The 14,320-nt window shown below is 46.3% G+C and overlaps 1 protein-coding gene and 1 long non-coding RNA gene across 4 annotated transcripts in view; one reads left to right on the forward strand and one right to left on the reverse strand.

Moving 5' to 3' along the window:
* Positions 1-1,976: 1,976 nt before the first annotated feature.
* Positions 1,977-5,969, reverse strand: LOC148225162 (uncharacterized). The gene is made up of 3 exons (XR_015803339.1): positions 5,749-5,969; positions 5,589-5,652; positions 1,977-2,254 (listed from the first exon to the last, which is right to left on the reverse strand). It is a non-coding gene; the product is annotated as an uncharacterized LOC148225162 (long non-coding RNA).
* A 1,722-nt stretch (positions 5,970-7,691) lies between these two features.
* KAT2B (lysine acetyltransferase 2B) overlaps positions 7,692-14,320 on the forward strand; it is a 39,633-nt gene continuing 33,004 nt past the window's right edge. For all 3 annotated transcript variants that reach the window (XM_014883347.2, XM_088164035.1, XM_088164028.1), the window contains exon 1: positions 7,692-7,925. In XM_014883347.2, the coding sequence (XP_014738833.1) occupies positions 7,707-7,925 (219 nt within the window). In that variant the 5' untranslated portion in view covers positions 7,692-7,706. The remainder of the gene's footprint in view (positions 7,926-14,320) is intronic.

Here is a 14,320-nt window from a genome sequence, read left to right on the forward strand (position 1 = left end):
TAGTGTATATAAAAGCCCCTTCTTGGATTAGAGACAGGAAATTGAAAATTTCAGCAAAATGTTAGTTTGATCGCAGCAAACTGAATTCTTAGCACTCACATTTTACATGGGTTTGTATCTCCATAAGTGGCTGTAAGTGCTAACAAATCACATTTTCAAAGCACCAAAACAGTCCCAGTTAATTACAGTGTGTAAATAACCAGGATAATGTACATAATAATGCATGTGGCAAGATAGGCTACAACTCTTTAATTGCAATAGCTTTGCTTATAATTATTAAAAGGGCAGCCCTGATGTTAATTTTTTATGGTATGCATAAATTGCTTATGTTAATAGCTAAAAATCTTGTAAAAATTAAAAAAAAAAAGTAATTAAAAAGAAACATTTGCTTTGCTGATCTCTTATGAAGTAAAAAGGTTCGTCTGTGTTTCCTTCTCTCCTTGCATTTCTCTCATCAGGAACAAATACAGACTGGGAGGTTTTTTTGCTGTCAAGTTAAAGGATAACAGTGAGATACTGACAACACAATACACCAAGCTAAAGCACTCCCAGCCTCACAGTGAAAGATAAAATTCAGCTTTTTAGCTCACACCCTGTGCCTATTTAGGGAGGCAAAACCCAACACAGTTTAATGTTCTGAGATGAAAATAGAAGCAGATAAAAAGAAATTAGATGTAGAAGAATGAGGAGTGAACCACAGTTTGAGATTGTACGTGTTTTCAAGAGGAAAAAAAATTGTATTTATTGTACGTGTCATAACAAAGAGCCTCCTGGTCAGTGCTTAGTCTAGCCTGTCTAAAAGGGACAGAACTGAGGCAGAGCATGAGGCTCATATGGCAGATGATACCATTGTCTCAGTAAATCTCATATTTCTGGAAAACCTTTCCAGCTATGACTTGGAGCTGCTTGCTGTTAGTAAGGTAAGGCAAGATTATTTTCCGTTTCTGCAGTTTGGCACTACAATCATAATTTTTTAATTACCAAAGATGGAAGATGTTCAGATGTTCTGAGCTTTGAGGATCTGATTTGTATCCAAACAGACAAGTCCCATATGCAGTTATCTCCCTTTGACACACATTGTTCCTATCTCCATTCAAAGAGTGCCTCTTCCTCACTTCCCTTTGACACAGTCAGAACTTAGCTTGCACAATCTCCAGGCCTGAACTCCTTCCTCTGTGAGATTTGGGGGTTTTATTATTTGCTACATACTTGTGGTCTTAGAAAATGGTGACTGTTACTGATGCTGAAACCAGCGCTGAAAGGATGCCTGCCTGCCTGTGGGTGATGGGAAGAGGCAGAGAAGGGTTGTATTATGTAAAATGGAGGTCATGGTCTCTGAATTTCTCATCAAAATATTATCAACTAATACATATAAACAGGCCTCGCTGCTGCAAATTCTTGCTGAATGAGCACCAACTTCCTTGCTTGTCTTTTCCTGCTTCCCTGATTTACTTATTGCTCATGGCTCAGTCAGCGCTTCCCTCTCCCCCACTCCTTCCCATGTGCCTGTGACACCAGGACATGGCTTCATTGCCTCCACACGTTCAGCACAGTTCCTGTCCTGGCTGACCTCCCTCCTCCCTGCCCATCACACAGTTTGGCAGAGCACTCCCCTGGAAAACTGTGAATGCATCACACCCACATACAGCAACCATGACAGAGACTCTTGGCATGGCCAGGACTGTGTCCCTGAGCTGCAGGGTGCTTGATGCATCTGCCAAGGAGCCACTCTGGGTGGCAAGTGAGCATTTCTCTGGTGCAGTGTGCCTGTGCTGTGCAGCTCATGTCCCACAGCACAGTCGGAGCCAGCCTCTGCTGGGTGGGTGCTGCCTTAGCAGCTTCACATGGTCGTCTTTGGCCAAAGCAGCAAAAAGCAAATACCTTATGTGAAAACCCTTACAAAGCCCTCCTTAAATTTATATAAGACCTCTGAAAAAGTCTTCACCTGAAAAAACAAACTCGTTTGTTAAGCCTTATACCTTCCACGATTTTTTTATCAGACTTAGCCCTCTCACTCTTTAAAACCATCCACAGTGGGAACGGTGCAGAAGGAGCAAGACATCTTCTCCCAAGTGAGTCAACTTAAGTGTACAGATATAGCCTACTTACTGCATCCCCAGAAGCAATGATACAGCTTCAAGAAAGTCCAGTTATGAAAGGTGTGCAAGGAGATAAAGACAAACTTGGTGAGTCACGGGAGCATGCCAGGGGCAGAGCCTGCATTCAGGACTCGGGAACACTCCCACCTGTAAACCTGATAAAAGGTAAGAAAGAAGGAAGTGATTAATAATTAAAATAATTATGGAATAAATTAAGACAATTAGTCTCCTTATTTATCTTCTAAAGTATAGTCCAAAACTGGAATCCCGGCATTCCAGGCCCTCTGGTTTTGTGCCACTCTATAAAATAAGAATCCTTGTCATTAGGTCTTCTTGGGTGAGAGTTATAATTTGTGACACTGTCCACTTGTGCAGAGGTGCAGTTCCTCAGCTGGGAGGAAGCATCGAACTGGGAAATAATGACAAAACCAGCTCTTTCTGCACTCCAGATATTTTGCAGCTCTTCCTCATAGCTGGGTCAGTCTCGGTGAGGCAGAAGTAGCACTTTGCTACCCCCCAAGGGCCTGTGTGGGGCAGAGAGGCCACAAAATATTGAGTGGGGATGGCAAGTCTGCTGGTCTTGGCACAGGAGGTGAAGAATGTGAGGGTTTGGGGATCCACAAAGAAAGCTGTGGCAGAAGGTGGATGATGGGTGGTGATAATGTAACTGTGCCTTCTGCACTCCCGGTGACATCCTGGCTCCCTCACCCCACAGGTCCCCATCTGGGGTTGGTGCTGTACTCCTGGGGTTCCTCTGCTTTTTTCAGCTGTACACAGCACTATTGCAGTTGGTCCGAATGGAAGTTTGTAGCCTGTGTAGTTTCTGCTGCTCGGCCAAGTGGTAAGCAGCCTAAAGTTTTATCTCTAGTTCCTGGAAAATCTAGGATTTCCAGGTGGCCCCCCACACAGCTATGGGGAAGGCCCATGACTGGGTTTGCACAATCAGATGTGCTTAGGCCACTGTAACTTCATCTTACAGGGATAATAGGGATTTTCTATGCAGGGTTTTATTATCTAAGTCAGTGTTTTATCAAGGGTGCTGGCTGGCACCTGCACCTTGTGTGCAGGTAGGAGAAAGGATGCCCTTTCTCTCCCATTCCTGCCAGCAGTGCCTGTGCCAGTCTCCCAGGGGTATTTCAGGCTTCCAGCACCAAATGACCTGCCCTACATGGCACAAGCAGTCAAAATGTGCCAAGTGGAGTCCCAGAGGGTTGCAGGGATCTCTGCCATGAATTAAGGAATAGAAAGAACAGAAAAATACATTAGAGAAAGGAATAAACAAAAGAATTGTGAGGAGTCAAAGAGAAGGTAAGGGAAAAATAGATAGTACATCCCATGTTTGCATGAAGAAATCCAGAGCTCTGACTAACACAAAATAACTCAGTGTAAGCCCATGCAGTGACTGCTGATAGCAAACTTCAACAAACATCCTCTGGACTTCACACACACAGCTCAAATTGTGTAAAGGCAGGAGTCTCCAGCCTTTAGTTTTCTCACTTGGTTTGGGTTTAATCAAAAATCTGACTGCAGTCAAGAAGAGCATCCTCTGAGTAAGAAGCATATAAAAACTGCTAAATGGTCCATCACTAACAAGAAATTTGTGTGACTGGAGCAGCCATGGGTGTTGCAATGACATTTTCTCCATTTATTTTTCTGCATTTTTTCCCTTAGAAACTGGGTAATTGGGGTGTGAGGTTTCCTACCAGAGCAAAAAACCTGATGGGATCTGTGTGGTCAGTCACATGTAAGCACCCTGGGAAGCTGACGAGATGCTAGAGACAGCCTAATGAGCAAAACTTTTGTATTGTTAATACTTCCAGTGATTAATAAAATATTGATAGTACTTCTGAGTGCATGGTGGCCGAGAGGGAGGCCGCTTCACCCACAAGGAATGCACTAATGAAAGGACACAATAGGATTTTATACTCAGAGAAGTTCCCTGGAAGAGCAAGGGCTATGCTTTTCCTATTCAAATTGAACAGCAAGAATAAAAATGGGTGGGAGCACTGGAAGAAAATCTCAGTTGAACAAAAGGAGGGAGACAAGGCTGGGTTGGGCATGCTGGATCTGACTGGGCTGTGAGACGGGGATGAGGGTTAGGGGTAGACTCCAGAGTTCAGCTGTGGGCTGAGTGGTCCCTGCCAGAGCAGTAGCATTCAGCACTAGGCTGCTATTAACTGAGTCATTCTTTAATTTATGGGAGCAATATAGGCCCCATAAGCCTAAATGACAACTAGATAATAGCCAGGAGTCTGGCACACCCTAAACTGTGTTTTGATTTCCTCTTTTGTGACTCAAGAACGCAGCTGCCGCCTTTGCTGGAATAATAGTAACACACACTCTCTTGCATTTAAGCCTGTCAGGTGTTCACAGTGAATTCATGCAGGAGCAACAAATGTGAAATGCATGTCTGATCTGCTGGGAGCATGGGCTCTGAGCAGGCATCTCCTCGAGGCTATCAGCAGTCTGAGTGAGCCATGAAACTCACATGAGCTGGCACTTGTGTCTCACCTAGCCCGTCTCCCCTAATTTGATGCAGATGAGTAGCCTTCCTGAAGTCACCTGGCTACTCACCTGAGCTTGTGAGCTGAGCAGCACAGGCAGGATCTGCTCCCATCTGTGCTTCCTCCACTCGAGTTTCAGAGTCAGCTCAACTTGTGCAAACACACTGACATGCCCCAAAGGACAGAAACTGAAAAATGTGGTGAGGGTTTTTCAGACAATACTGCGAGTGTGAATCTAATTTAATATCTTCATGCTTAATGATGAAAAACAAGCAACAGAGGGGTTACATGATGCTCAGATTTATGCATGTATTATAACTGGAAAATTAGTATGTACTGTACTTGTGAATGCAGCCAACAGAACAAAACAACTTGGATATATGCAACCAACAATGACATATATCCACTTGTACGTCAAAGCATAGGGGGTTTGGTTTTTGTTTGTCTTTTCTCTCCTTAGTCTTGCTAAAATTTTGGATGTAGTTTTTTACTTTTCACTAGACCAATTTAAGACAAAGTAAAGCTGTTTTCTTTCTGTTTTTAACAATGTATTTTCACAAAGTTAGAATGTGAGCAATGATCAGGCTTAATGTTAAAAAAAAAAAAAAAAAAAAAGAGGAAGACGTTTGCCTATTTGCAGTTAGAGTGGTTTCTTTCTAAGCTGCTTCTAGCAGGCACCAGTTCTGCAAGTGTAGTGAAATTAGTGTTTATAAATGTTACTATAGTAACTGTATCTGTAGCCACAAGCTGGTAGACTTACATTTCTGGTTATCTGGTGAGCATCAAGGTATAATGGAAAGAAAAGCCATGATATTGTAAGGCAGCCATGCTCTTGAGGATTCAAGAAGGAACTGCATTACAATTATTTGCGTGCTGACAACTTCCATCTTTGCTTTTACTTTAATGGAAGTAATAAGTTTTCAGGCTTTTAAGGATCCTAAAGAATAAGGTTGTTCACCTAACCTGTGATCCTGTGAGCATTCACCTGTGCAGCTTCAGACATAAATGCCCACCAAGTGGCCTCAATGCACGTTGATGGAGTTATTCACCTGTGTGAAAGCAGTAAATGTATTTTCAGTATCAAAACTGTAACTCGTTACATGCAAGTGTGAAAACTTAATGCTGGGTTAAATATCATTATGTACCTGGTTAAAGGAGAACCTGGTGATTTGGGGAAAAAAAAAAAAAAAAGGGAAAAACATCCTGTGGGATGTAAAGGTACATCAGCTCCCAGGAAAACTAGGAATCTATGTTCAGGCGGGGATATTAAGTGGTCCATTGCAGCCGGCGTGTTGTTCCAGATGTGCTCTTTGCTTGTAACATTTGCTGCCGAGGAGGAGTCGTGGGAAAGCTGAAAGTGAAACTAAGCAAGAACAGTTTCATTTTCAAGTCCGAAAGCAGAAACTCAACCGGCATAAAGAAAATGCAAGCAAAGAGCTTCTTAGGGGCTGCTAACACACAGCAGCTATTTGCTATTTATAAACGTGATTCGGACACTTACAACAAAAATTTTAAAATAAAAGACGGAGGTAATTCTCTTTTAAATTCCAGAGAAACTGGATTTTTGTATCACGTTTAATTTCCTGTTCATCTAAAGGCTGCTACCGCTGAGGGCAGCGGCTCCTCCACCTTAACCAGTCCGTCTTAAAGCGCCGGGGATGGCAGCAGCCATCTTACGGGTCGCTGTCACAGCTGCTGCGAAGCCCGAAGCCAGCCCGGCCTCCGCCGCGGAGGTAGCCGGTGCTGCGGTATCCCGGCGTTCCGGTATCCCGGCACTCCGGTATCCCGGCGAGCCCGCGGCGGAGGCCGGGGAGCAGGTCTCATCCCCACCCCCATCGACACCCTGTCGATTTTAAAACCTCAGCAAAATAAAAATACAAATAAGTAAACAGAGAAAAACAACAGATTCCCCACATTTCATGAAATATCTCATTTTATCCCATTCTGTTTTCCATCATTTCATGCATATGTAATTGTCGCTAGTTCGCCGTATAACACCATGCTTGAAAATATCTCCAGGACCTGAGAAGGGAAGAAGGACACCGCAGGGTTTTGTCACCCACCCTTCCCCCCAGATATTACTTCGCACAAACCTAGAGCTATTTTCGCTTTCCCCGTGCAAGGTGCCGAGGCCCTGTGCCTGCAAGAGCTCTCTCTGCGCAGGGACTTCCCTCCAAACTCACACTGCTACTTTGATAGCATCAAAGAACCGTAAATCCCACGCAAACGCCCAGCCTCACTCCCAACCCTTTAAACCGTGGTGCCGTAGTACGGAATTGCCATTTGTGGTTTCTCACGGCTCAACCACGGTTTTACATACGTGCAGCGGGGCAGAGCCGCCTCACAGCCCGTGCACTTGCTGTGTGCACGGAGCGCGCTCTCTGGGGCAGGACCATTTGCTTAATTTAACTTTCAAATAAAGGGTAATCCCTTTAAGCCATAAACTGACCTGCTCTCAACATTTCTTTCTGGACACAACAAAAAACTAAGCCACAGAACCATTACGCGAGGAGCTGAGTAGAGAGTTGTTGACTTGGCCAGTATTTTAAACTGACCCGTACTTTTACATTCAATTAGAAATCATCTGGGGGAAAAGAACCCTTCAAAGGTGGCCGCAGAGTATACAGTGAGGGAAGGCAATGGTTAAACCAAACAAAGTAGCGGCACTCCGAGGGGCCACAGTGGCTGCGACAGCACCGGGGCTCGGGACCGTTCGACACCGTCAGCGGCGCCTCCTCTTTCTAGGGCAACTTTCGGCGCAGGCTCCCGGCGGGCCGGGATGGCTCCATAGCGGCTCCGCACGGTGCCGGTGCCGCCCTTGCGGCGGGGGCGCCGCCCGCCCCGCGCAGCCCCCGCGCAGCCCCCGCGCAGGGAGGCGGGCGCGCCCTTGCGGCGCGCAGCGGCGGGAGGCGGGTGCCGGCCCCCCCACCCCCGCCGGCGGGGCAGGAGCCGCCCGCGGAGCGGCGGGTCCCTCCTCCCGCCCCCCCGGGGAGCAGCCGGCGGCGGCGGAGCGGCGAAGGGGAGGGTCTAAGGCCGGGCGCACCGCACCGCGCCGGCTGGCCGGACGGACGGACGGGCGGGCGGCTGCCGCCGCGCCGCGGGCATGGCGGAGCCTGGCGGCGGGGCCGGGGCGGCGGGCGGCGGCGGGCCGCAGCAGGGCTCCCCGGCCGCCGCGGGGGTGGCCGCCGGGGGACCGGTCCGCAGCGCCGCCGAGAGCCCCGGGGGACCCGGCTCGGCGCGCACCGCTGGGAAGAAGGCGCAGCTGCGCTCCGCGCCGCGGGCCAAGAAGCTGGAGAAGCTGGGCGTCTACTCCGCCTGCAAGGTACCCGGCCGGGCGGCCGCGGGAGCCCCCCCGCCCACGGAGGGTGGGGATTGACGGGAGGGGAGGGGAGGGAGGGAGGGAGGGAGGCGGTGGGGAAGGGCCGTGCCCTGCCCTGCCCTGCCCGGCGCGGGGGCGGCCCGGCCCGGCTGCCGCCCGGCGCTGTCCGCAGAAGTGGTGGCCACGGCGGTGCCGGTGGATCCTGCTCCCCCCGGAGCTTTCCAGCCGGTGGCCGCACAAATTAAACCCGCGCGCACCGAATTCAGGACCGCGCGGGCAGCGCCGCCTCCCTCCCTCCCTCCCTCCCACCCGCCCGTCCTGGCGCCGCCGCCGCTTCCGCCGCTCCGTCAGTCCCTCCGCGGGAGGCGGCGGCGGGCGGGGCGGCTGCTGGTGCCGGCGGTCAGCGCTGGGTTAGCAGCGCTGCTGCAGCGCTCCCCGCGTAAACATCCCGGGCGGGGAGCGGGGCATCCATCCCTCTGCTCCGCCCGGAGGTCCCGACCCCGGTCCAAGGCGGGAGCTGCTCCAGCCCGGCCGTCGCGGCGGCCTCGGAGCGCGGAGCTGTTGACATCGCTGAAGCCGCTGCTCCGGGCTGGAGCTACCACCGTCGCCAGCAGCTTTGGCAGAGGAGCGAAGGGGTGCGGCCTCCGCGCTTAGGAAAGTTGTGTCCCCGGTTGTCATGTAGCGCCGGGCCAGTGTCCGGTGTGTGGTGCCCGAGCGGACGGCGGGGTCCACTGTCCACCTGTACCCTGCCCCAGCGGGGCTCTGTTCCTTGTCTGCCTGGCGCTCGCATTCAGGAGTGCTGCTCCTGGTTTCCTATCACAAGCACTTTGTGTCCACCTGCGATTTTCTTGGTGAGAGAAGCAGGACTCGCCTGTTTATTGTAAAGGGAGGGAGCTCGGTCAGAGCTGTCGCTCCTGCCTTCAGAGCTCTGACCGCGGGCATTGTCGCCTGTGCTCAGGGCACGGGCCGCTGGCTGCGCTGCTGCTGTCAGGGCAATTTCTGGATGCACAGCGGGGCTGACGTGTTGGCAGATTGGCAGCGCTGAGGTCAGGTCCTCTAGTAATGCTTTCAGCTTTGAGAGTCGCTGTTTGTGAAAAAAGTGCGTCTTATTTCCTCTGTTCTGCTACTTCGGCAGATGTTAAGTGAAACTCCAAAGCTAACAAACGAGACGAAGCATCATTGTGTGGCTCTGTAGTCCTGTCTGGTTGTGCGAAGAGATTTAGCTGTATGCTGAAGGCATGGCGCAATGCTGCCATGGCAGGGCAAATTACGGAAGCCAGACATTGCAATGTTTTAGCTGTTTCCACATGTGCAGGCACCTACACTTCAGCTTTGGTGCATGCACGGGATAGTGCGAGGTTACACCGGTGCCAGTAAGGTTAAAGAGCAGCTGGTGTACTTGAACTTTGTAGCACTAACTGTGGGCAGAGTGATATGGTTTGGAGCTTTCCCAGTCCCCTCTGCACCCCCATATTTTAATGTTACCAAGACTTGCTAATAAATGAAGCTGGTTGTCAAGTGGGTAAATTTTTCATGGGCTAGATAGAGAAGTGTGTGTGTTTGAATTGTTTTTTTTTTTCTTTCCTGGTTGTTACTTTTTTTTCCCTCCAGATGATGTTTTTGAGGGTAGAAGCCTTCTGTAGTGCTCTGTCCCGTAGAGGTTGCTGTGCTATAGAGAAGCCTTGTCTTCTCTGAAACCCTTTGCTTTTTGGGGGGGGCTCTCCAGCTTCTCTCTTGCAGGTGCTTTGTGGTAAGGGGGATGAGCACCATTTTTGGGAGGGGAGAAGGGCACGCTGTGGCAGCTCCTCTTTCCCCCTTGCAGGACTCTGGTGATGGGATACAGACCAGGAAGAGCCCTTATTGTCAGTGCTCTGCTGGATGTCCTTGCTGGCCCTCGTCTGTGACAAGTCTTGGATGCATGTCCCTTAGTACTGCAGTGGTGAATGAAGCTGGACCCATGGCCAAGGGGTCGGTCTGCCTCCTGCTGGGATGTAGGCACAGTTCCAGCACTAAACCCTGCACTGTGTTCAGATTAAAATTGCTATTCGACTTCTCTACAGTAGTTCTGTAGTAGCCAGATTGCTTTCAGATCTTGTGACAGAAGCAAGTAAGCAGTCTGGAAGCTCCTTGTAAGCTTCTCCTGTGGGATAAGGTGGGAAGGATGGTGCAGGGTGGAATAATATTTTATTTTTCTTCCTGAACACCTGGCCGGTGCTTCAGAAGGACACTTCTTGGCTTGTAACATTAGTGGTTTGCTGGAAACTGTAGCCTGGAGAAACTGGTTGCCAACTGTAGCAGTGCAGTATGTAACTTTGAACTTTTTCTTACTTTGGGTTGCAGCTTCTCTTCCATTGATTTTGCATTTGTGTGTGTGAGTGCAAAAGAGTGAGAGAAGGCAAACACTAGCAGCATTTCCGAAGGGGACATCTGTTTTCATTCAAGTAGCGACTATACATGGATCTTATGTAAATCTACATAGAGCTGTACAAGTTGGAGTGCTAAAATATGTAATGGAATCTTTAACGTCAATCACCTTCTCCCACATAAGTTTCATTGCAAAATTCAGCATGCAGAATTTATTAGGAGCTTAACCTCAGAGATGTTTGGAGTAACAGCCAGGGAGCATCTGTCTGCTAGGGGTGAAGAGTCACAGCACAAGAAGGTGGAGAGGTCAGTGACTGTGCAGAGGATGAGTCTCACTGGTGACAGCTGCAATGCTGGGCAGAGGAGAATAAAAGGCACTGCTTTGGGGCAGGGTGCTTGGTCCCCAGGAAGGACCTCCTGGTCCTTCTTTACAACCCGTTCCTTTTCATCATGAGAAACATGGACAAAGACTGCTGGTAAATACATATTTGGTGTGCACGTATCCTGAGCAGAATGAGCCTGAAGTTTAGGGAGCTGAGAGTAGACAAATGTGGGTTTGGGTTTTTTCCTGGACACTGGAGAGTTGTAGCTGTTGAGCTGCTCCACTTGACTTTTCCTCTGTGAGAAGAGTCTGGGTGGAAGGCATAGAACAGCAGGCTCTTCTGAGTAAAAAACCTTCTTAAAAGCCTAAGTCTGAAGGAGGAGGGTAGCATTCTGAACAAGATCTAGAATAGGAGTTGGTACAGTTTCCATGACTTTTGGAGGTACACAGTAGTGCTGTGAGGGGTTTTGCAGTTGGCACTTGCTGTATCTCTGTGTGTATGAATGGCTGCATACATCGTTTTGGTTTTGTCCACTGTGAAATTGAGCATTAGGCATGCAAGCTTGCAGCACTTTATATAAAAGCAGCACTATGTGACTTACACACATAAATATATTTAATGAAGATGTAGGAGGAAGTCTCCTCTGCATTTTTTTTCCCATGTTGGTTTACAGCACTTGAAAATACAACTCTCTCTCCAGTCTCACTGGGAGCTTTTTTTTTTGTAAATAAGGTGAAATATGTACTATTTTAGTACGCTAAGTTTTCTGTAAACTTGTTTATTTTTCATTATATATATATTACAGTAATGTCTGGGTGTTTACAGATATGATTAGAACCCAGTAGCCTAAAGCACTTGCACAAGGAATAATACCTTCTTGAAGGAAAGCTTTTTGCTTTAGATAAACAAAATAGACAGAGTGAGGAGGATTGTGATGAGATAACTTGGCCAAGGCCCTGAAGCAGGGGAGCAGTGGGCAGATTGGAAGTAAAGTCCCAGCCCCAGGCTCCAGACCAGCTGCTGATCCTTTCTTGAAGCACTTCTTCCCACTTCTCATTCTAGAGTGACCTCTGGTTTTCCCACACATAAAGAAAAAGAGTTCATAAGGTCAACTCGTACCACCTTTTCCATAATAAAATATTTTCTTTCCTGATTTTGATAAGGTAGATGAATGTGAGGCCAATTTGGCCATGTTACTGCTGGGCTCTGTGTAGTGGGAATACAGCTCCTTGAAGTTCAACTTGAAATGTATTGTTTTCTGCAGAAGTGTATGGGAGACAAAGAAGACATCTAAAGCTTTCTTATCACTTTCATTGTGGGGTGAATCTGTTTTATAATGTCTTACAGGCCAAATTAAAGCATCTTCCTTTAAATAGGAAATCGACCATTAGGTTTACAAGGTCGGAACCAGGTGCTTATTATTAATAAAAGCTTTATATGGTAACCCACTTATCTTCTGTAAGTGAAACTGGAAAGTACAGGGAATAAAATAAATGGCTCAATCAATAAATGAAGAACGTGCCCTTTGAGCTGCCCATTAAACTGTTTATTTTGTATTGTTAAAGATAAAAGGGTCAGCTAATTTTCTGATACATTTGGGTGACTCTTTGAGTAGTGTCCAGCTGTCTGGTTCTTGGGTACTGGATGTATGAGTAGGAAAAATATATGGTTTAAATTTATGTATTTATTATAATTTATGTGATATTCTTTGATAAAGTCATCACTTTGAACTTGCTGCCAGCAGGAAAAAGCTTATAGGGTATTTCACACAGCTTTTGTGTTGGGAGGAAGAAGATGTTTTCTATAGTAATTATACATGCTGGAAATACAGATCTGTAATGTTCTGTGTATAATCTATTGAGCCTGCTTTGCATCTCAATTACCAAACAGGGTAACCTGTATGATTTTAAGCTGGAAAGAAAAATCCTGAACACCAGCTATTTGAAACTCAAATTTAGAATTGTTGGGGTCTTCTATAACTAAGTTAGCTTGAAGTTTACACATTCTGAGGTTTATTTCACTATCCAAAAGGGGGAGGGATATTTTAGTCCATAGGTTATTGTAACATTCTTCATTTGTTCTTTATTATTTGGACAGCTGAAAGTCACCTAAAAGGGGCTGAGGCATGTGCAACGTTGCAACTTTCAGGTGCTTCCTTTTTAAATAAAATTCTGACAATTTGTGTTAAAATGTGCTGTGTTTTTTCACTGTCCATATTTGACCTATCAGTATATTCAGTATTCTAAAGGAAACTATAGGTCTAGTTTGCCTGGAGTTATAGTTTTCACTGCCCAGAGCTTCTGGACAGTTTGATTTCTCCCACTGTAACACTCCACCAAACATGGAAGGAGTTAAAAACAAAATTGCAATTGTGTTGTGCAGTGCAAAATATACACAATTTCTGCAGTGGCAGATTTTTTTTTCTGCTTGTTTTGTGGTTGTTTTTTTGTTGTTGTTGGTGGTGGTGGTTTTTTTGTTTTGTTTTGTTTGTTTGTTTGCAGGGAGAGGGACAGGCAACAGCATGTAGTTGTTGTGTTTTATTTTATTGCACTCATCCAGTTTTATTAAAAACCACCAGTGAAGGTGAGGTGTTCATCATCCCTGGGCCTGAAAAGATGACAGTCATTATTTTGTAGGCCTCATTAGGGCAGAAGTCCCCATCGATCTACAGTGGATTTATCAAAGCTCTGCAGATGTCCCAGAAAACAAGGCTTCAAGGACTGGATGTGCTAGTTCAAGTACTTTTCCTTCCTTCCCTCAAAATTGTTTTGATCTCAAATTAAGTTTTTGTAGAGGTGAAGTCATACTTTATTTTCTAATGAAAAGCAGATGAGTGACATTAAAAAGAAAAAGGAAGAAAGGAAAAAGCTGAAGATAGTAAAATAAAGGATTGAATGAGCAAAATGCTCTGGAAGATTTAAAACAACTCAGCAATTTAAGCCACTGAGGAATGCACATTGCTTGTTGACTGCAGAATACTTGCACTGTCAACATCTACTATGAAAGCTAAGTTTCTAAGAGGACCTTTTTAGGTTCTGTTTTGCCTTGGTTAACAGAACATTTATTCTGATTCTGGTGTTTTATAGGGATTAACAAAAAAAACCCACCCTAGTGGTTGGTTGGTTAAGGTCTCTAGAATAATAAGAACATTACCATTTAACAGCTGTTGCAAAAAGATCTGGGAGGAAATACCAACAAAATCAGAAAGAAATTTGCCATTGAACATGCTGGTTTTGTTCTTCTGTGGGTGGGTTGATATTTATTTTTTGTCAGTTTAACTGAGCTGTTATCACGATTCGTACATCTGTTTGCATCTTTGCTGTTAATTATGGTGTGACACTAAAGTTTGCATGGTTACTCACTGTTTATAGTTTTTTGGCTTGATAGTAAACATTGTTTAGTGAGCTTCTGTGACATACTGCTTCCACTTAGAGAGAAAAAAATCTCAAAAAGCTTGCGCCTATTTTTAGGAGGGAGTTCTGGATATGCTTTTTTATTGTGGCATGATTTAAGGCAATAAATAATATGGTGATATGTCACTAATTTATAGCATTGAACATTTGTCAAGACAGCTGCATGGGAAGGGTCAAATCTTACTTCCCTAAAATAATATTTAATCCTTTTTTTGTCTGACAACTCCTTCACAATTGTCCCTTGCCTTTTCTTTGCCAATAATCTCATTTTCAGACTTTTTCTTTTTTTTTTTTTTTT

The sequence above is a fragment of the Sturnus vulgaris genome, chromosome 1 (assembly GCF_052056855.1).
Source record: "Sturnus vulgaris isolate bStuVul1 chromosome 1, bStuVul1.hap1, whole genome shotgun sequence".
Classification (NCBI taxonomy): domain Eukaryota; kingdom Metazoa; phylum Chordata; class Aves; order Passeriformes; family Sturnidae; genus Sturnus; species Sturnus vulgaris.